Source organism: Taudactylus pleione, unplaced genomic scaffold (assembly GCF_031769625.1).
Source record: "Taudactylus pleione unplaced genomic scaffold, aTauple2 ptg000085l, whole genome shotgun sequence".
Classification (NCBI taxonomy): Eukaryota; Metazoa; Chordata; class Amphibia; order Anura; family Myobatrachidae; genus Taudactylus; species Taudactylus pleione.
The window spans coordinates 8,658,647-8,682,581 of NW_028284487.1; the positions used below are offsets into that span (position 1 = coordinate 8,658,647).

Sequence of the window (23,935 nt, forward strand, 5' to 3'; positions counted from 1 at the left end):
AAGACTATGGGCCAAATGTAATAGAGTGAGAGATTAAAGAATCTGAGAGAGTTAAACGCTCACACTTTTTAAACTCGGCCAATGTAATAGAGTCTGAGAACACTCATGTTTTTAGACTCAAACTCCTCTCACGATTTATACTCTCATCCAGATGTTCTCCCATTTTGAAGATAAAACCCAACCAATGTGAGAGGTTAATGCCAAACTCTCACATTTTCTAAACCCTGTTACATTTGGCCCCATTTTACCACTACACACACCCAGTGGCAAACGTAGGATTTCTAGAGGGGGGTTTCCAAATGCTTGATTTTAGAGCGAGTGTGGCCAGTCCATGAAGAGGGCAGAATTAGTACTTATCCAGCTTTAATATACGTCATACAATGTGTATTGTGTGTCATAATTCCACCACATACAGGATCACAGTAAGTCATTTTGATGCGGCAGTAGGGTCATCCTGCCTTAGCTGAATGTTTTTATTTTAGATGTGAGCACCATTCCAGAGCATTGGAGCAAGTCAGGGAGCCTGGAGGAGCAGCAGAAGAACATAGCACTGCCCTGGACATACTGTATATGTACACATTGGGCTCTATAACAGTGCATCCCTAACAGTGCATGTTTTCCAGATCTCCTAGTTGGTGCACAGGTTATTTATTACTGGATGATACATGTTAAAAGATCCACAGGTTGTGCTAATTATTTCATTTGTGATACTGAGAAGAACATGTAGCACTAGTAAAATTCTATTATATTACTATTTCTACTGTGGTCATGGTATGTGCTGGGGAGGGGGGTTTCCAGGCAGACGGAAACCCCCCCTGCGTTTGCCTATGACACCCAATGGCTTAGTTAGAAGGTAGTGTGGACATGGCAGCTGACAGCGTTCCTACATAGTACACCAGCAATTGCCTCTGTAGACGTCACTTTTCTTCTAGCCTCAAGTGTCATTTTCTTAGCTTTTTAGCGTCAAACCAATAGAAGGCTATGTTATCATTACCGATTCTGTATTCAAGGATGGCTAAACTTTAGTGATGTTCAAAGTGTTCAACTAAAATCTATTCACTTCCCCAAAAAACGGTATTACTTTTATACTTTATCTGAAATTACATACAACAATGTGTATGTGACTGATAGTGTATCCTGTGTGCTTAAAGAAAAGAGACGCATTAGTTTTAGTAATATTCATTAAAAATATGGCACAAAAATATGAGATATGGTAAGAACTTACCCTTGTTATCTCTATTTCTACGAAGTCCATAGGGTTCCACAGGATACCTTGGGGTATAGGCGATGGCGGCAGACATCCAGGCACCACAGAGTTAAATTTTCAGCCTCCCAGGATGCACTGGGGTCCCTCTCCTATACCCCGCCCCAGAGCCTCAGGCCACTCAGTTTCGTAACAAGCCATAGGCCGGAGCAGGAGCAAAAAAGAGAGAGAAGACAGTCTGGAACACACAAGAATCACATTCTCACCAGAAGGAGACGGAGAAACCGGTGACCAGATCAAAGCCCATCTGCAGTACAGGTGCGACAGGGCGGGAGTCCTGTGCAACCCTATGGACTTCGTAGAAATAGAGATAACAAGGGTAAGTTCTTACCATATCTCATATTTTCTACTTCAGGGTCCATAGGGTATCCACAGGATACCTTGGGGATGTCCCAAAGCAGTATCCTTTAAGGGTGGGGACGCTTCTGTGCTGTAAGGAGAATCTGCCGCCGAAAGGAAGCATCCTGAGAGGCGAAGGTATCTAAAGCATAATACCTTACAAAAATATGGACAGATGACCACGTGGCTGCCAATCACCGCTGAGGCGCCACGTCGAGCTGCCCACGAAGGACCCACAGACCTAGTGGAAGAGCTTTAATAGAGGATGGAACAGGAAGACCTGTGAATCCATCCTGCCAAAGTTAGCGTAGTGGCAGGCCAACCCTTTTTATGGAAATCAGAAAGGACAAAACCGAGAGTCTGATTTCCTAAATGGACTGGTACGGTCAACTTAAATTCTTAGCGCCCGTACCACAGCCAAATAGGCCTCACCAGCAGACAGGACTGGGGAAGTAAAGGCAAGCACTGCCCTGTTCCTAGGAAAGATGAGAAAAAAGGGAGGTCTACATGACAAAGCCTCCCATTCTGAGATCCTACCGGCCAAATTAAGAGCCAGAAGGAATACAGTCCTAGCCGTAAGCCATTTGAAATCCACTGAGCCCAGTGGATCAAATGGCGGTCCTCAGTGAGCCCTAAGCCAAATCCCAAGGAGCCACAGGTGGAACAAAGGGATGCTGAATAGAACGTACACCCTGCACAAAGGTGCGGACATCAGGAAGAATAGCAATCCTACACTGGAACCATACTAACAGGGCAGAAACCTGCAGCTTGAGGTAAGCAAGGCGAAGACCGTTATCTAAGCCCACCTGTAGGAAAGCCAACCTCTGGATATCCGGAATACCCGAGGAGCCTAGCCTCTAGGGCGACACCTGAAAGAAAGTATACCATACCTAATGGTAAATTCTTGCAGATAAAAACTTCCGAGCTCTTAGCATGGACACAGCCCCTGTTAACTATAGAGCTGGAAAAAACTCCTAGACCTTAAGAGGGCAGTCTCCACCTCAGACAACCCAGGTCTGGGTATCAGCCAGGATCCTGAGACAACAGGTCCGGGCGTAGAGGCAACAGCTTCGGAGTGTTAACTGAGAGGCTCCGAAGATCTGAGTAATAGTGCCATCTGGCCTACGCTGGAGCTATCAGCAGGAGTGTGCCTCCTTCTTGCTATTACTGGAGGAAGAAGGGATAACGGAGGGACGAGGTACACAACTTGGAAGGTCCACTGGACCTACCTACGTCTATCAGAAGAGTCTCATCTCTGAAAGGCTCCACTTGTTCACCAGAAGATTGAACAACTCCTGATAAAGAGGACATTTCTCTGAATGCACGTCTTGACGGCTGAGAAAGCCTGCTTTCCATCTGAGGATTCCTGAATGAACACTGCCAATGACGGCAGGGATATAGCCTTCCACCCAAGCCAGAATTCGGGACACCACTGTTAGTGTCGCCTGACTTCGGGAACCTCCTAGGTGGTTTACATAAGCCATCATGATGGCGTTGTCAGACTGTACCTGCACGTTATTTCCGTGGAGGACGTGTCCTGCATGCTGGAGAACCCTGAATACTGCTCAGAGTTCTCAGATGTTTATGGGAAGCACAAAAACTACTGGTGTCCACCTGCCATGGAACAAGTGTGGACCCGTCATGCTTCCCAGCCACGGATACTGGCGTCCGTCGTCAGAAGGACCCTGTCCGCAATCCCAAAGGGGGTGCCCCTTGTTTAGGTGAGCTTTCTGCAGCCACCAGGCCAGAGAGAGACAAACCTCCGGGGAAAGACTATTGACTTTATCCTATGGGGCAACCCATCCCATCCGGAGAGGATCAAGTTCTTTAGAGTGAAGCTGGGTACTCTCCACCATGTCGAACAGCGACATCCTGGAACCCAGGAACCACATTGCCAAGTGAATAGACACTCGGCGACTCTGCAGGCAACTGCGTAACTTTGCCTGTAATGCAGAGATCTTTTCCTCAATCACAAAGATCCTCAGATGTTGGGATATGGAGCATCCTCTGTGAAGAATCAGAGAGGACCATTTCCAGTTTATCAGTCAGCCCTAACGTAGCAACACAGATATTGTCCGTTGCATATGGCACTGAAGTATCTCTGGAGACCGTGGTAACAACAGGAGGTCATTCGGATAGGGTAACAAGCGGACCCCCTGCATCCGCAGGTGGGCTGCCATAACTACCATGACCCTGGTAAACCGTGAGGCGCGGAGGCCAGACCAAGGGGCAATGCCAGAAACTGGAAATGCTTATCGACCACTGCAAACCTGAGGAAAACACTGGTGTGCTAAGAAAAGAGGGATATTCAGGTAGTCACCCTGAATATATCCAACGACACCACAAAATTCCCAGGCTCTATTGAATGATGGAATGCAGGGTCCCTCTCCCGAACCGAGGAACCCTTAAGAATTTGTTGAAGGATTCGAGGTTGAGAATGTCCTGGTAAGACCCATTGGGTGTCTGTACCAGAAAGAGGATGGAGTAATACCTCGTTCCCCTTTGGGGCAACGGAATAGGTACTATAACTCCTGCCTGGAGCATAGAGTGTAACACCCTCAAAAATTACAGGGCCTTGTCCTGCATTGACAGAAGACCTGTAACGAAAAACCTTCTGGGAGGCATTTACCGGGAGGAAAGGACATACCTTCAAGAAAATACTTCTCTTACCCCAGTGTCCTTGGTGGTCAGACACCAGCACTGGGCGAACTGGAGAAGCCGGCCTCCAACTCTGGGGGCTCCCGAGAGGAGGCCCGTCCCGTGAGGCTGAAGGCTTATAGTCCAACTTAGGAGTAGGACGTCTTGTACTCCAAGCCTGTTCTTATGGCTGAGCAGATTTCCTGGCTACTGACTGTCTTGGAAAGCTGTATTTTAGACTTACCCTGGCCTCACAGGGCCGAAAAGACAAAGTCCCAGACCCTGATGGGACTGTAGCCGATGGCAGACACGCAGACGTAGCTGCTGCCTGCAGGGGCCACAATTGCGTCCAGACGAGGGCCAAACAGGACTTGTCCCGTAAAAGGCAAAGCATTCCAAATGGAATCTGCGTCCGCTTTCCAAGAGCGCAACCACAGGGAGCGGCAAGCCGCTACTGCTGCCGAGGAGATTCTGGAAAGGAGTAGGCTATATGTAAGACCATCTCATTATGAACGTGGCAAAGTCTCTGAGAATTTGCCACTATCCACCTGCTCTGCTGGAGAGTCAGTGTGCAGAGATCCAGTTACCTACTCAGTGTTTCATGGCTCTGGCCCCCCAGCACACGGCCATAGCCGGCCTGGAAGCCCCTCCAGCAAGGGAATATTGGATTTTAGATATATTTGCACCTTGCAATCTGGAACCTCCTTCAAAGAGGACCTGGAGGGCATGGGCAACGTAGCACTCCTCACTAGGCGTGTAACATGAGAATCTACCCGTAAAGGTAACTCCCATTCGGAAATGTAATTATCCGCAAAGGGGGTATGCAAAAGGTCAACCGTTTTTGAGGCTGGAACCGCTTACCCGGATTTTCCACGCCTCCTCTAAATGATCCACCTGACCAAATAGAGGAATTACAGTGGCAACACCCTTATCCTTAAAGAAGGCATATTTGGATTTAGCCACGGGGGATATGTAATAACCAAAGCCGTACGGACTGCCGTAGAAGGCCAGGTATATAGACTTTAGACCCAGACTACGCCTCATTTGCACTAAGGGGCTCGTGTCTGAAAAAGTCAATAATGTCACCGTCATCAGACGTCATGTCTTTACTCGTCTGAGACCCGAAAGGCCGTTTAGAAGGCCGAAATGATGACTCCCCCTGTAAAACGTCCATCAGGTGCTATACCATTTGGACAATAAATTCACCCACACAGGCTCCTGCGAGACCTGGGGGGGTGAAAAACAGGATACACTGGGGTACCATCAACTGTCCAGGGACCCCTGCATGTGATAAGACCACCACAGGCTGCGATAACCCCTTGGGGAAACGCAGGGGGCGTTGCCCACAAAGGCTGTAAGCATTTTAGCCAGCCGAGGGCGGTCCCCTTTTTTGTGCAGGCACAGTGACAGAAATGGGGCGTGATATATAATACAACATGCCCTCCATAAACCCTCAGCGTCTACATATCCCTCCGCTAACTGCACATGATATCAGTACATTATAGCTGGAAGAGGATATCCTCGTTCACTTTCCGACATGAGGAGTGTGAACGGAGCGTATGTGACCTCCCACACAGAAAAACCACGTTTACTGTGAGGTAATAAACACCCTGCGACACCGCACCGCAAGGGCTGTAGCAGAAGCACAGGGATAGGAAAAGGGTGACAGTCAGAAATGAAAGTACAGGCAAACAGCGCTAGCATTTAAGTCACATACAATGCACAGATAACATCCTGCATTACAGGCACTGCGATCAACTACACAGACCAGAGCCTGGTAGGAAACAGTGCTGCATACACTGACCTTAATTGAAGGAGAGGTATGCGGGGGACCCGGACCGCAATGGCATCTGTATCAGCTTCCAGCAGCGTTTGCCATCCCCAGCACATGTAGTGAGAAAATGGCCACCGAGGAGCAGAGAGAAGGCAGGGCCTGGGGGAGGAGCGCTGACACAGCCCGCTCAGACCGCTGTGGAATGGCACTGTGCAGCGGGGGAGACGCCGGCTGTGAGACAGGAAAGGCGTTCTCCCCTGGCGTGCTATCAACCCCTGGGACGCCGCGCTGTACCGCACATGCTGCGGCCCGCTGTCCCTGGTGGTCTAGTGGAAGGCGCAGGATCAGTACCTGGCCCCACGCGCAGCCGGGGACTGTGTTACCGGCGGGTGCCCACCGCGGGACCCCGCCGCTTACCTTGTTCCCCGTGCATCCGGCCACAGTCCAGGTAGCCGGGGATCACCGCTAGCTGTGACCCAAGCTACCTACCAGCATCCCCGGATTGGTACCGGCGTTCTGGTACCGGCGGGGTGTAGGAGTGACAGCATGGACGTCAATACTGACTGTCCTATGCTGGAGCACTCTAGTTGTGCAGCCACAGCTGCGAAGAAATATTCAGGGGCCTTAAAAAGACCCCCCTCTGTACGGTGCGACTGGTCCGGCCAGGCACCTACGAAAACTGAGTGGCCTGAGGCTCTGGGGCGGGGTATAGGAGAGGGACCCCAGTGCATCCTGGGAGGCTGAAAATTTAACTCTGTGGTGCCTGGATGTCTGCCGCCATCGCCTATACCCCAAGGTATCCTGTGGATACCCTATGGACCCTGAAGTAGAAATAGTTAATAATAGCTAAAACTTTTTGGTAATTATGGAAGTTATGGTGTGACATATACTGTAGGTATAACCCTTGTGTTACTCAAAAAGGGCACCTTTAAGCATGTTCACATATCCTAGGTTACATGAACCACATAGAAATGGATACCATACATACATCTACTTTTATACTAAATCATTACATGCACCCTCTGTGCACAATTAGGTAAATAACAGCATAACTTGCTGAACAGTGTCACATCTGTATATGTGGTATCATAATGATCATGGTCACATAAAAAGATTCACAAAATTTCAATAGTTTAAAACATATACAGATGTGTACACATACATCTAACCTCCGTGTGCTACAAGTCGCGTTACACATAACACGGGAGAGCATTGTGACTTGGGAGCGCCGAACATCTTTTGTGTGACATTTTACCTTCAAATGCATCTTATTTGCACAGCGGTGTGAATAGAATGCCCAAGTGTATCTGCATGCAAAATGCTACATTACCATGTCACAGCTGCTGACACTGCACAAGCAGCTTCTGCTGATTAAAATGCTATGCAGCATGCCTATGTTCTCTGAGTGAGTGCGGGTGTATCTGCATGCGAAATTCTACGTTACAGTGTCAGCGGCTGTGACATGGTAATGTAGCATTTCGCATGCAGATACACTTGGGCATTCTATTCGCAAATAAGACGCATTTGAAGGTAAAAAGTTGCACGAAAAGACGCTCGGCGCTGCCGAGTCACACAACTGCATGGCATGGCTAGTAGGGCTGTTTAGCATGCAAGGAGGCTAGATGTATGTGGACACATCTGTCATCTGTATATGCCGTAGTAATATCATAAAACCCGCAATCATGTGGCTTAAATCATATATTTTCACTGTGTTAAACCCCTAAATGCCAACATCAATAATGCAGAAAAGTTTAAAACAAGCCCCTGTATAGCCAGATATTGTTACTACACATCTAATAAAATGCTGGTGCATTCCTGAGCACATACTGTATGGCTGATATCCCCTAATGTAATGGCATGTCATTATTCATTCAATTTGAGATGTATCAATATATAACAACACATCAACATATACCGCACGTGTCCCTTATGGTGAATAAATAAAAGCCTGTGTATGTACACATCAAAAACCTCCTCCCCTTTCAAAGTACAGGAAGAAAAAGACAACCGCACAGGAATAAGATGATTTCATTTTGAAAATAAAGAAGTATATATTGGTTTCTAATCTAACTGCCTAAAAATATTGGGTATCCAATCCAAATTATTTAGACTACCAATACTACCAAAAGGATTATCTGTCATAAAATAATTGTTTCTTCTGATTTATCAACAGGCACTATATTTATGACTTTATATGAGAATAGTAGCGAGAAATCTAAGCAGTTAAGACATTTTACATTACAATCCTAACAGAATGTGTGTTATAATTTTGATTCTCATTATGGGGCCTATTTATCACAATCCGCATCACAGATGCGGATGTGATAAATTTGGCAAGATTCGCAAAGCGATATTTGAATATATTGCAAGGATGTATCAAATGTCGCATGCAGGGACAGAGCTTGCAAGAAGGCACTGTCCCTGCGAATCCTTTTGCACACTATTCAGGGTATTTTTTCAGGGTATTCTCCCCACCACGATTGCCCCCACCTACCCCCGACCCACCTGACGCAGCTAAACTTACACTTACCTGTCCGGTAATTGGTGCTCTGGTGAGGTCGCCTGGGACTCCGGTCAGCTGGTCTCTGGTATTGTGCTCTGTGACCCCAGTCAGCTGGTCTTACAACATAGAGCAGGATCCTGGAGACCAGCTTACAAGAGTCCCAGAGGACCTCACCAGAGCACCGATCACAAGTCTGTATGCGGGTAACTGTTATTAATTTATTTTCTTATTCTAACTTTTTTTTTCACTGTGATCAGCGCTGCGGTCTATCAGACACGCATTTTGATCATAGCCATCTACTGGGGCTCTGGTTTTCCCCGGGAAGGCTGAGTTAGAGTAGGGGAAACGGGAGGGGGGGGAGAGAGCATGCTTAATGCCATCTCCAGTTGGCATTATAGCATTATTATCACAGGGTTCCCCCTGGTATTTTTTTTTTACAAATTACTTTGGTAAAGTGGAAACAGATCACATTTCCTATTACAAGTATGGGAAAATACGATCTGCTTACTAAAGATATGCAAATTATGTGAGAAGGATGTGAAAACACAGTTTTTCACATTTTTTTAGTAAAAAAATATATATTGATAAATAGTGCCCTATATCTGTAGATACAAACCTGAATCCAGTATAACCAAACAGCACAGCCTGCAGGAACCCTCCCATTCCTGTGAGGAAATTGACAGCTCCAGATCCATCAGCATTCTCAGTCCATATCTGGAAGCACAGAACACAAGAGCAAAACAGGGTACAATAACCAGCTCTGATATAGGGGTGGAATTTTCTGTGCCGAGTACAGATTTACGAATCCACCTATACAAAGTCGTTCTAAGATATGCAGCAATTTTGGGGATTTTTGAAACATAATAAAAATTTAAATTGAGAAATGTGAAAAGGTTAAATATGAAATTCTGTTGCATGTTTTTAATGTGATAGACGACCCTTGAATGGCAACACAGTGCGGCTAATTCAGAGTTGTTAGCAAAGCAAATAAAGGAGGCGCACTTGCGAAAGGGGACATGGCCTTGTGTCAACACAGTCACGCCTCCTGTTGTATGACGTCTTGGAGGCCAACACTCTCTTCAAGCTGGGGGCTTGCCCAGTGCTCTGGGAGCTGCTGGGCAGCTCCCAGCTTCTCTGGGCACAGTGTTGATGATGCATGCTCGCAGGTCATCCATCACTGCAGTTTGGTGACACCATCTGAGGGAGTGACACTAAAATAACAGAGCAGCTCTGTTATTTTGGTGTTACCCAGTGTGGCCCGCACCCCCCTAGTGATGCCACTGCCTGAAAACTCTATCTCTGCGCAGTATACATCTCTCCCACCTGCAGTGCAACATGGTGCTGCTTTGCTCCCATCTCTGATTCAGCACCACTGTGCGCCGATTAGTTTGAAAATAGGAAATATAATGTGAAAACTTAATTTTAAAAAAATATATATTATTTGAATAACAGGGAAAAAGACATACATTTTACATTAATCTGGAACACAATTCAAGTTTGGAGTGTATTGCAAATTTATACGTTTCAGGGCTTCGAACTGGTGAATTCAATCAAACTTTGAACAAATTCTAAATCTTTGAGCAGAACTAGTGAAAGATGCATCTTATATACACATATAAAAATACTTGTTATAAACCTGACCTTAAAAGGCTCTGTTATATTTGCAAACGATTTCATTAATTGCTGTTGTGCAATATTAATCTCTCTTGATTCCATATAGCCAACTGCAAACATGCTCTGAAAGAAAGATTGCTGTGTTATTTAAGGTTGCATACAATACACATTATTTTATCAGAACACACAATACTTCTAGAGAAAAGCACGGTCACTAAACTTACATATAGTACATGCAGGCCATACTTCTAATACATTCTATATTCAATTCTTTCAGTTTACCCTTATTTTGGATCCCAACCCTAAGCCAAGGGCCATTTTGATATATACAGTTAGGTGCATAAATATTGGGACATTGACAGAATTTTCATATTTTGGCCTCTATTCACCACAATGGCTTTGAAATGAAACAAACATGATGTGTTTTAACTGCAGACTTTCAGATTTAATTTGAGGGTAATTACATCCAAATCAGGTGAACGGTGCAGGAATTACAACGGTTTCTATATGTGCCTCCCACTTTTTAAGAGGCCAAAAGTAATGGGACAAACTAAATAATCCTAAATCTAACTTTCACTTTTTAATACTTTGTTGCAAATCCTTTGCAGGCAATTACAGCCTGAAGTCTGGAACGCATAGACATCACCAGACACTGGGTTTTGTCCCTGGTGATGCTCTGCCAGGCATCTACTGCAAATGTCTTCAGTTCCTGCTTGTTCTTGGGGCATTTTCCCTTCAGTTTTCTCTTCATCAAGTGAATGCATGCTCAATTGGATTCAGGTCAGGGGATTGACTTGGTCATTGCATAACATTCCACTTTTTAGCTAATGATGGCTTGCTTCACTGATAGTGACAGCTCTTTGGATTTCATATTGAGAGTCGACAGCAACTGATTCCAAATGCAAATGTCACACCTAGAATCAACTTCAGACCTTTTACCTGCTTAATTGATAATGAAATAACGAGGGAATAGCCCACACCTGTCCATGAAATAGCTTTTGAGTTGATAGTCCTATTACTTTTGGCCCCTTAAAAAGTGGGAGGCACATATAGAAACCGTAATTCCTACACCGTTCACCTGATTTGGATGTAATTACCCTCAAATTAAATCTGAAAGTCTGCAGTTAAATCACATCTTGCTTGTTTCATTTCAAAGCCATTGTGGTGGTGAATAGAGGCCAACACATGAAAATTCTGTCAATGTCCCAATATTTATGGACCTGACTGTGTGTATATATATATATATATATATATATATATATATATAAATAGGTAATATGTTTTACAGAAAAAAAGACAAAACTTTGCTTCTGTTCATTAACTTTTAAATATGATGCACCAGAATATTATGAAGGTATTGCGCTAGTTCATGGCTCCAGACAGATGACAATTATAGGTAGAGCTCTAGTTTCTGCACTGAGGATGAGGACTAGTGGCAAGCCGGGCACACACATGAGGCGGTATCATCACTATATGGGTACAATTCTGAATATGGGAAAACATACTTTTTTTTCCTGTGCACGGTTCTTTTAAGTGACATATGCCCAATTACTTCCAACTCAGCTTAAGGCATTTAATCAAGGCTATACTAATTTGTTTCCAATAAAATAAAGGTAAAACGTAGATGACTTGCACCCTAATGGCGAGTATCCACTAGACGATAAATTGGACGATTCAAATGATAACGTTATCATTCATCGTCGGCAATATCGTCCAGTGGGTATACCGTCAACGACCAGCGATGCACGCTCCCACTGGTTGTTGACGATATCTTTCATCACCCGTACTTGCAGGGCAACCTGACGATATCGTTAGGCTCTGCAAGTACGGGGATGAGGGAGGGTGCCGGCGCTGAACGATATCGTTAAGTATATCGTTCAGTGTGGATGCCTAATGTCGTTAACAATATTAAGCCTGGCACTGCAGGGCAAACTCGCCTTAAGGGACTTTGGTTGGAGGCTATTAGTTGCAGCCAGGTACAAAGGGGATCAGCAACCTAACACTCTCCTGAGCTTGAAGAGACCGCATATCAAATTTATATAGCACACACATTTTCTACTGTGTTTCACAGATAATACTGAGGCATTCACATCAGTACCAGCCCCAATGGAGCTTACATTCTTTATTCCTTCCCACATGTACAAACACATATAAATTAGTCAGAATCCAATTAACCTACAGTAATGCTAATTACTACACCAACTGTGCTGCCCTCAAGGTGAGGAGAGCACTGGAACTATTCCTGTTTTCTATGTTCTAATAAAATAAATTAGCATGTCTCATGTACTGTATATGGTTTTTTTTTTTGGAGGTGACAGAAAAATGAACTTAAAAGAAAAAGGTTTACACAAGTACTAGAAAATTGTACATTAAAAGGAAATGAATAGTTGCATAGAAATGTATAAAATTCCCATATGTGTGAGATTATTACCCATGTCATGGCAGGCCCACCAGGATCTGTAACTGCTTCATAGAGTTTAAGATCATTTCTGCGCTGTTCAGGAGTCATTGGGAACATAAGAGGAAAACCGAGCAAAACAGCATCTGCCTGCTTCACCTCTTCACCTGTGTAAAGTCAGAGGACTCATAATAAGACAAAAAAGGATACTAAAATAAATAGCAATTGGAACAACAAATAGCTACTAATTTAGGGAAGTCATAAATAGAGATCCCAGGGTTCTGTGTCCAATCAGCTTGTCCCCAGGGTTCTGTGTCCAATCAGCTTGTCCCCAGGGTACTGTGTCCAATCAGCTTGTCCCCAGGGTACTGTATGCAGACAGCTTGCTCCCAGGGTACTGTATGCAGACAGCTTGTTCCCAGTTTTACTGTGTGCGTACATGTTGGACCCAGGGTACTGGTGTAAGCAGCATGGTCCCAGGGTACTGCGTGAGCAGCTTGTACCCTGGTGTACTGTGCGCAGACAGTTTGTTCCCGGTGTACTATGTGTGAGCAGCTTGTACCTGGTGTACTGTGTGCAGACAGCTTGTTCCCGGTGTAGTGTGTGTGAGCAGCTTGTACCTGGTGTACTGTGTGCAGACAGCTTGTTCCCGGTGTACTGTGTGTGAGCAGCTTGTACCTGGTGTACTGTGTGCAGACAGCTTGTTCCCGGTGTACTGTGTGTGAGCAGCTTGTACCTGGTGTACTGTGTGCAGACAGCTTGTTCCCGGTGTACTGTGTGTGAGCAGCTTGTACCTGGTGTACTGTGTGCAGACAGCTTGTTCCCGGTGTACTGTGTGTGAGCAGCTTGTACATGGTGTACTGTGTGCAGACAGCTTGTTCCCGGTGTACTGTGTGTGATCAGTTTGTACCTGGTGCACTGTATGCAGACAGCTTGTTCCCGATGTACTGTGTGTGAGCAGCTTGTACCTGGTGTACTGTGTGCAGACAGCTTGTTCCCGGTGTGTGATCAGTTTGTACCTGGTACACTGTATGCAGACAGCTTGTTCCCGGTGTACTGTGTGTGATCAGTTTGTACCTGGTGCACTGTATGCAGACAGCTTGTTCCCAGTTTTACTATGTGCGGACAGCTTGTATCCAGGGCTGGTGCTACCATTAGGCCTAGGGGCGACGGCCACTGGAGGGGCCGCTGAATCCAAAAAAAAGGATCTCCTTCAGTCCCAGACAAGTTGCTTTAGTATGTGTGGGGGTGGCTTTATTGAGTGCGGACAGGGTTAGTGAATGTGTGTGGGGTTTTAATGAGTGCTGGCAGGGTGAGTGCGTGTGTGTATTTGGTTGTAATGGGTACTGACATATGTTGGAGCACAGATGTGTGGCAAAAATATATCGGGGCATGGATATGTGGTAGAATGTATTAAGGTACAGCTGCCTGTATGGCATATAAAGAATTTGGGGCACTTGTGCGGCATATGTACTAGGGGCATTGTTTGGCATAATTCATGGCTATTTGGAATACAATAACTTTGGTGCACATTTGTGTGGCATATGTATTGGGGGCACAAAAATATGCATATGTATTGTGGAACATAACATATTATGAATTGGGGGCAGTGTTATGAGAGAGTACGCTTTGCTGTATGGCATATTATAAATTAGCGTCACTAATATGTTAAATAGTATGTATTGGAGGGAACAGGGGCGGTGGGTAAAATGTTGCCATGGGCGCCAATACAACTTGCACCGGCCCTGCTTGTACCCAGGGTACTGTGTGTGAGCAGCTTGTTCCCAGGGTACTGAATGAGCAGCTTGTACCCTGGTGTACTTTTTGCAGTTTGTTCCCGGTGTAGTGTGTGTGAGCAGCTTGTACCTGGTGTACTGTGTGCAGACAGCTTGTTCCCGGTGTACTGTGTGTGAGCAGCTTGTACCTGGTGTACTGTGTGCAGACAGCTTGTTCCCGATGTACTGTATGTGATCAGTTTGTACCTGGTGCACTGTATGCAGACAGCTTGTTCCCGATGTACTGTGTGTGAGCAGCTTGTACCTGGTGTACTGTGTGCAGACAGCTTGTTCCCGATGTACTGTGTGTGATCAGTTTGTACCTGGTGCACTGTATGCAGACAGCTCATTCCCGGTGTAGTGTGTGTGAGCAGCTTGTACCTGGTGTACTGTGTGCAGACAGCTTGTTCCCGATGTACTGTGTGTGATCAGTTTGTACCTGGTGCACTGTATGCAGACAGCTTGTTCCCAGGGTACTGGTGCAGACAGTTTGTTCCCAGTTTTACTATGTGCGGACAGCTTGTATCCAGGGCTGGTGCTACCATTAGGCCTAGGGGCGACGGCCACTGGAGGGGGCCGCTGAATCCAAAAAAAAGGATCTCCTTCAGTCCCAGACAAGTTGCTTTAGTATGTGTGGGGGTGGCTTTATTGAGTGCGGACAGGGTTAGTGAATGTGTGTGGGGTTTTAATGAGTGCTGGCAGGGTGAGTGCGTGTGTGTATTTGGTTGTAATGGGTACTGACATATGTTGGAGCACAGATGTGTGGCAAAAAGGTATCGGGGCATGGATATGTGGTAGAATGTATTATGGTACAGCTGCCTGTATGGCATATAAAGAATTTGGGGCACTTGTGCGGCATATGTACTAGGGGCATTGTTTGGCATAATTCATGGCTATTTGGAATACAATAACTTTGGTGCACATTTGTGTGGCATATGTATTTGGGGCACAAATATGTGCATATGTATTGTGGAACATAACATATTATGAATTGGGGGCAGTGTTATGAGAGAGTACGCTTTGCTGTATGGCATATTATAAATTAGCGTCACTAATATGTTAAATAGTATGTATTGGAGGGAACAGGGGCGGTGGGTAAAATGTTGCCATGGGCGCCAATACACCTTGCACCGGCCCTGCTTGTACCCAGGGTACTGTGTGTGAGCAGCTTGTTCCCAGGGTACTGCATGAGCAGCTTGTACCCTGGTGTACTTTTTGCAGACAGTTTGTTCCCGGTGTAGTGTGTGTGAGAAGCTTGTACCTGTGTACTGTGGGCCTGATTCAGACCCGGTCGCAAGCGCTGAGTGCTCGCAACCGGGTCGATGGTGGCCCAGAGCGCATGCGCTCGAAGGAGCCGGCTCCGTCGTGCGCATGCGCGAGACCAGGATAGCGATGTGCAAACTGTCGCTCCGGGTCTCGCACCAAACGGGGCGTGCTGTCGATGTTGAGTGACAGCACGCCCCCTTTGGTGGGCGGGCCGGGGGGTGGCTGCCCAGACAGAGGCGTTCCCACGTGAACGCCTACCGTTTGGGGCCGGCCCCACTGATATCACAAGTGATGTCAGTGGAGAGATTCCGGCTCTGTTAGAGCCGAAATCTCTCTGGGGCTTGCGGCAACGAGACCCTACCACAAGAGTCTCGTCGCAAGCCCGATGGTCACGATGGTCTTGACCATCGCGACCATCTTCCTGGCCGCTCGCTATAGCTGTATGCGAGCGGCCAGCAGGCCGTTCTAAAAAAAAAAAAAGACCAGCCCTGATTCAGAGCGAGCGCTCTGTCAGAGCGACCAGCTCTGAATCAGGGCCTGTGTGCGGACAGCTTGTTCCTGGTGTACTATGTACAGACAGCTTGTACCCAGGTTACTGTGTGTGAGCAGCTTGTACCCAGGTTACTGTGTGTGAGCAGCTTGTACATGGTGTACTGTGGGCCTGATTCAGACCTGCTTGCTAGCGCAATGCGGTCGCAAGTGGGTTAATGTTTGGCCACTGCGCATGCGCACACCAGAGCCGGCTCCGACATGCACATATGCGAGCCCCAGCTAGCGACGGTGCACCGTCGCTCCAGGTCTCGCACCAAAAGGGGGCGGATGTCGATTTTGATCGACAGCTAGCACAGTTTTGGAAGTGGACAGGGGGGGTGGCTGGCCAAACAGAGCCGCTCCCGACGGAACGCCTGCCGTTTGGGGCAGCCCCACTGACATCACTCGTGATGTCAGTGGTGAGCTTCCGGCTCTGTCAAGAGCCTACTGTGGGCCTGATTCAGACCTGCTTGCTAGCGCAATGCGGTCGCGAGTGGGTTAATGTTTGGCCACTGCGCATGCGCACACCAGAGCCGGCTCCGACATGCGCATATGCGAGCCCCAGCTAGCGACGGCGCACTGTCGCTCCAGGTCTCGCACCAAAAGGGGGCGGATGTTGATTTTGATCGACAGCTAGCACACTTTTGGAAGTGGACAGGGGGGGTGGCTGGCCAAACAGAGCCGCTCCCGACGGAACGCCTGCCGTTTGGGGCGGCCCCACTGACATCACTCGTGATGTCAGTGGTGAGCTTCCGGCTCTGTCAAGAGCCAGAAGCTCACTGGGGCTTGCGGGAACGAGACCCTACTGCAAGGGTCTCGTTGCAAGCCCCGATGGTCGCGATGGTCTCGACCATCACGACCATCACCTGGCCGTTCGCAATAGCTGTGTGTGGTCACCCACAACTAAGCGAGTGGCCAGGAGGCCACACCAAATAAAAACGCCCTGATTCAGAGCGTCCGGCTCTGAATCAGGCCCTGTGTGTGGAGAGCTTGTAACCAGGGTACTGGTGTGATCAGTTTGTTTCTGGGTTACTGTGTGTGGACAGCTTGTACCTAGGGATGTGATCTATTTTATGCCTTCTACAGTACTTTAAATTATTTGTATACTGAAACATTTTAAAGCATTTCAGAGCTAAAGTTGTAGAAAACAAACAAACTGTTTTGTGTTGAATATACTGTATATAATGTTTGTGTAACTTATATGAACATTATTCAGAAATAATTAAACACAATTGTGTCTGTCTGATAAACCAGGTATAAACAGCGCATATAGCTTAAATTTGCATTTTCCAGTGTATCACCCTCAGACCCTTATTTTAATAACTACTCTGATAACAATAAGAAACAGGGACAAACTACATTAAATATCTATTTGATAATTAAAAACTTGCTATAAGCAGTTAAAATTACCTATTTTGTAGCCATCATACTCTGGGTGATAATTCATAATGTGGTCAAAGGGCACTTTGATTTTGCTTGCTACATCTTTCCAAGTGTCTGGGACGGGATGCTGTAAATCTACAGCCATGTCTATGGAAAAGTTTAAACTAGGGAAAGAAAAAAAAAAAAATCCAGAAATGTTAGTAGATGAACAGTAGTCACAGTGGGCCTGATTCAGATCTGCACGCAAATACCATCGCAGCTGCGATATCTCTCGGATCGCAATTGCGCATATATGTTAATGACACACCCGCCGTCCAGTGCTTAGAGACGCCCACTGAAAGCATCTCACATCCGCTGCACACACACATAAAACCGGAAACATAGAGCACAGATCAGACGTCCTCCATCAGCCTTCTGAGTAAGTCTAAGTTGTCGCAGACACTGAGAGGACTCTCCTGCTGTGAGCAAGAACACAGTGGCTAATTAGGGACGTCCAGAAAACAGTGCTTAAACAGTCAGACATGCCTGTGTGTTTCTCTTGTCACCCCCCCCGTTACCTCCCTTAAATGCTGACTACCTGTCACTCACATTGCGGGTGAATCCTCTTTGTGTGCCTGATTGCAAAACAATCGCTGCATGTGCAATGGCTATCAATCGCTCAAACTGCGTAAATATCAACATTGCGTGCGGGTCTGAATCAGGCCCAGTGTGTTTACAAGTATAATGTGAATAAGATGTTTGTTTATCAACTGACAGCTAATAAAACGCATGCAAACCTATTTCAGTCCATAATTCCAACAGTACAAGGACTATACTGACTACTGCCATGAACAATATAGTCAATCCACAACTTAAATCTGTAATATATATATATATCTCAAGAAATTGATGGGTGCAGCGCCACTACCTGTTTACCTTAATGAGTGAACAAAGTGCAGTGTGTGTACAGTAAATTCTATAGCAACTAAGCCTATTAATGTTCTGGCGTCAGCTCTGAGTCAATAGTATAATACCAGTATTTTAGAGACAGTGAAAAAAACACATTTAATTCTGCACTAGCACTTTTGTTAATTATTTTATTATTTGGAGAACACTCTCCTATATGTTTTGAGTTATATCCTGATCTATTATTAACTCATATGGGTTACATTGCTTAATTCACTGTTTAAACATATATAGCAAACTAGTCGCTTGACTGTCAATTCACCTTTTTTCACTGTCTCTAAAATACTCACACTGGTATTATACTATTGACTCAGAGCTGACACTGGAACATTAATAGGCTTAGTTGCTATAGAATTTACTTTACACACACTGCACTTTGTTCACTCATTAAGGTAAACAGGTAGTGGCGCTGCACCCATCAATTTCTTGGTATTTTCTTCTTTTGTGTTTATTGGGAGAACAGCAGCCTACACTTGTTCAAATATGTTTAAAAATAGAGATCGTATGAACAAAAGAAGCGACCTTTGTCAGAGAGTGTTCAATGAAAATACCCCGATGAGTGAAAGTGTCCCTACAGAGAATATTGATAATATGTTTTGGGAAATGGAAACAATTATAACAAAAGAAGTGAAGGCATGGTGGGACATTAGGGGACTTGAACACTACATATCTGTTAACAGGATTCTGAGAGGTTTAAGAAATAAAAATCCCACTTTTGGACTTGACAACTCAGATTTTTTAAAAAAATGGGATGACACTCTACATAAGTGCTCATTGGAGCTTATAAAATTAATAATTGAGGAAAAAAAGGCAGTCCTCTCAAATTTAGAGAAGGAAAATACTAAAATGGAACCCCAGATGGAGGAATTCAAAGAGAAAGAGGAATATAAAGAAAATGAAAAAGTATTATAAAGAAAGGTGGAAAGAGTAGAGGAATCAGTCATGAAGAGCAAAGAAAAGAAGTTCATCAGAGATAAGAAGGAATATGAATTCAATAAAGTCAAAAACTGGACCAAATTCCAAAAACAAGAAAGAACTAATACTAGATATAAATCCGGAGAAGGACCAAGCTGGAAAATAGCTCCCACTAGAAGATTCAGCTATAGAAGAAATAGAGACCCCATTATATACACTGGCCCTATAGGACCTAAGCCTAAGAATAGATTTTCCGCATTACAACACTTGGATTCAAACAGTGATAATGAACTTTTTTTTATCACCAGCACAAGACCACACAAGCAACAAAAACACGATGTTCAGAGACAAAGAGGAAAACGGGGTGGTAGGAGGAAGAAACCTAAAAAAGAGGAACTTTTAATAGATCCAAAATCCAAAAGGCATCTTTAACTTATCCCAGCATTCACTCAATAAATCAAAAGTAACTTTACTAAGTAAAGGACTGAAGTTTGCCCCGACAAGAAGCATGAACAAATTTGACACATTTATTGATTTGAAAAAATTTGTGAGAAATCTCACACTTAAGCAACACTTTTTAAGAAAAGAATCAGCACCTTTAAAGAACTACACTGCCCCTATCTCAAAATCCGGCCTAAGAGATAAATCCACATATTACCCGCTGGAATCAAAAGGGACTAACATAAATGTTTTCTATGAAACGGTAAAGAAAGATCTTTGCAGCAATGAGGCAAACTGTGCACCTATAAAAAAAACAAAATCTAAGCAATAGAGAAAAGGAAGCACTAAAAACTTAAAAGAAAACCGTGAGATAGTTCTAAAACTGGCTGATAAAGGGGGGGGGTCTGGTTATCATGGCCCATGCTTATTACCTCAAAGAAGCACACAGATTACTTGATGACCAAACTTCTTATGAAAAATTGGCTAAAGACCCAGTGGAAGAATACACAGAAGAACTAACAACCATTCTACTTTTTGGTTTACAAAGGAATATCTTAACTAAGGAAGAATTCCAATTTTTAATGAAATCAAACCCCACAACCCCGATTTTCTATTTTTTACCAAAGATACATAAGTCACTTGCGGAACCTCCAGGAAGGCATATTATAGCAGGCATTGACTCCCTTACTTCCAATCTTTCTAAATATGTTGATATCTTTCTACAAAAATATGTAATCAAACTTGAATCCTACTTAAAGGACACCACGAGTGTACTACAACAAATCAAAAATATACAATGGAGATCGACTTATAATTGGATAACTATTGATGTACAATCTTTATATACATGCTTTGAGCATTCAAAAGGTATCAACGCATCAAGGATGTTTTTAGAATTGGATGACAAAATTGAAGTTCCACACAAAGAGTTTTTATGTGATCTTATGTCTTTTATACTTACCCACAATTATTTTAAATTTTTTAATCAATTTTATCGTCAAATTTGTGGAACCGCAATGGGTACAACTTTTGCACCCAGTTTTGTGAATTTGTTCATGGGATGTTGGGAAAAGAATTATGTATATAGCAACAATCCTTTTAAAGACAATATTATTTTTTAGAAAAGGTATATAGATGACATTTTAATCATTTGGGAAGGATCTGAAGAGACTTTCAGTGACTTTTTTTACATTTAAAATAATAATATGAATCTAAAATTTACGTCAAATTTTAATGATTCAAGTATTGAGTTTTTAGATTTGATTTTAACAGCAGGAGATGGCCAAATCTGCACAAAAATTTTTATAAAAGGAGTAGATGCAAATAGTTATCTGCATTTTAAAAGCTGTCATTTGAACAAATGGAAGAATAACATCCCATACTCCCAGTTTTACAGAATAAAATGTAATTGCAGTGATGCTGTTATCTGTAATGAACAATTAGAAGTCTATGCTAACAGGTTCAGAGAAAAGGAGTATCCTGAAGCGACCATCATGACAGCTATGCAGAAAATGCAAAATCTAGAAAGGAAGAATCTACTACAATATATGACTGAAAAATCACAAAAGGAAGAGATGATACCATTTGTCACTACATATAATGGGCATGAGAACCAAATTAAGAAATCTCTTAACAAAAATTGGAACATTCTTCTGATGGACCCACTACTCCAAAAGATTTTACCGACAAAACCACAGATTATATACCGAAAATCAAGGAATTTAAAAAGACCTACTGGCACCAAGTTTGCTAAGGGATAAAGGAAAAGAAAGATCAACTATCAACACTAATAATATAATGGAAGCTATAAGTGTGGACATTGTAATATTTACAAGTTTCTTCACCCCAAGAGAAAGACATTTACGAACTCGGACAGATCAAAGGAATATACCATAAAGAACTTTATGAATTGCAATGCTACATCAGTGATTTACTTGTTGGAATGTACATGTGGACTTAAATATATAGGAAAAACTAAGAGACCCCTAAAAATCAGAATTCAGGAGCATATTTGGAACATTAGAAATAAGGTTGAAGGACACGCAGTTTCCAAACATTTTTCAACAAAACACAACCCAGATCCCGAAGATATCACCTTCAAGGCAATAGAACATGTGACCCTGGGAGAAAGAGGTGGAGATTTGGGTAATCTGTTATCAAGAAGAGAAATGTTTTGGCTATTTGAACTGGACACATTGGCACCTAAAGGCTTCAATGAGTACTATGAAATTGCTCCTTTTTTGTGATACGTTCAATTCCTATCTACTAATATACCACCATGCTATGGATGGGCCTGAATAGTACCCTGAACTTTCATCTTCTGAGGGAAGTCCAGGTTTGGTAGAATATTTGGCATTATTGACCATTTACATTATCTATTTGTTGCCATACCATCACGTGTGAGCCCAATATCGTTCGATCTTGGAAGCAAAGCATGATTGGGCCAGGTTAGTACTAAGAAAGGCAACCTCTTAAGAATACCTGGTGCTGCAAATTTAGCCGGCTGTTTGAAATATAACCGGTATAGGGAATGACAATGCCTAAAAAGGGAATCATAGCATATTCACAACTGTAAGCCAAACGGCTTAGGAGTAAATAACAGTACTAGAACATCATGAACCTTTTACAACTACACCAACCCAAATATGGGAAGAGGAGATGGTTCTGAGCCTGGTCAATATGAAGATTGAAGGAATCTCTAGTCTTATCGGAACCTCTTTTGAAGGAGGAAGCAAGAAAAAGGAATGATTTGAAGAAGAATTTATAACTTTTTAATCACTAGTCATGTCCTTGAATTCATGCTCCTCTCTGAAGACCATTAAGGGGGAGAAATAAAGAGAAGGAAGGAAGGAAGGAAGGAAGGAAAGAAAGAGAGAAAGAGAGAGAGAGAGAGAGAGAGAGAGAGAGAGAGAGAGAGAGAGAGAGAGAGAGAGAGAGAGAGAGAGAGAGAGAGAGAGAAGGAAAATAAAAGAATGGAAAAAAGAAAATAAGATCCTCTCTTTTAAAGAAAATTTCAAAATGATATCCATAATTATAGTTTCCTATATAAAATTCTTTACTAAATTAAATAACCACATTTTTGCACATAATAGATATATTTTATACCTAATACTAAATATTTAGATTTTTCCAACTTTGTATTTGCTATTCCAATATACATATGTCTAGAGGGAACGATGTACCCTGACAAAGTATTATGAATAACCTTTTATATCTAATATTAAAGTAATGCTTTTTCTTTAACTGGAATATTCATCCTTTATTATTCTAGTTTCAGAAAGCACTGAAGATAGGATCTATCAATATTATTCACATATGGGCAAAAAGTCATCCTCACTATACACAAAGGAAGGGCGGAAGTATTGAGATCTAGAAGATAATGGGGTGGAAGAGCGTCACGCGTCTATAAAGTGAGGGAGGAAGTAACCAAAATCTGAGAAGGGGACGCGTTATGGAGCCGAGTGAGGGAAGGGTTGGCGGAAGTGACGCGGTCAAGCATCCAACACGTCAACGGGTGGTTGGTGAAAGTCTCATGGCGAGCACCAAACACGTGGGTTAATGCGGAAGTGACTGGGAACCCAGGAGAATGCACGCCCTGGACCAATACAGCGGTCAGGAATGGATATGACGCGCTCTAGTGAGGGCGGAAACCAGGTTGAAAAGGGCGGAAGTGGACCCTGCAAGATCGCTGTTTTATAACTTATAAGGACAGTATTTTTATGGGAAATATCGCAATACACAACATTCTAGCTGATGAACTAATGGATTACTAAATCACTTTGTTTTGAGAGTTCTCTAAGATACAGGAAGTAAGGTGAACACCTGACCCCTATTGAACTCACAGTGTGGTATAAATACAGGATCACTACACTGGCACATCATCCCCTTGATGAAGTCATAAAGACGAAACGCGTTGGATTTATTGGCTGACTCATGCACTGTGGAGAATTACCTCTCTCTTCTAAACCAGATAAGCTGCCTGAAAATCAATTTACCTCTATTTGTTTTTACTTATTTATTTTCATTATATTGCCAGCCAGACAAACTGCCTGAATATCAATTTACCTGTATTTGTTTTTACTTATTTATTCTTATTATATTGCTAGTCATTATTTTATTTTTTCTGTTCACATCGGTCCTCTATGTATTT

General features: G+C 43.8%; 1 protein-coding gene and 1 pseudogene across 2 annotated transcripts in view; one reads left to right on the forward strand and one right to left on the reverse strand.

Moving 5' to 3' along the window:
• Nucleotides 1-23,935, reverse strand: part of PGGHG (protein-glucosylgalactosylhydroxylysine glucosidase) — a 106,564-nt gene that overhangs the window by 4,368 nt on the left and 78,261 nt on the right. For both annotated transcript variants that reach the window (XM_088468367.1, XM_088468368.1), the window contains exons 9-12: nucleotides 17,512-17,648; nucleotides 12,563-12,696; nucleotides 10,159-10,254; nucleotides 9,134-9,231 (exon numbers count right to left, since the gene is read on the reverse strand). In XM_088468367.1, the coding sequence (XP_088324493.1) occupies nucleotides 9,134-9,231; nucleotides 10,159-10,254; nucleotides 12,563-12,696; nucleotides 17,512-17,648 (465 nt within the window). The remainder of the gene's footprint in view (nucleotides 1-9,133; nucleotides 9,232-10,158; nucleotides 10,255-12,562; nucleotides 12,697-17,511; nucleotides 17,649-23,935) is intronic.
• LOC148530745 (5S ribosomal RNA) lies at nucleotides 22,163-22,281 on the forward strand (annotated as a pseudogene).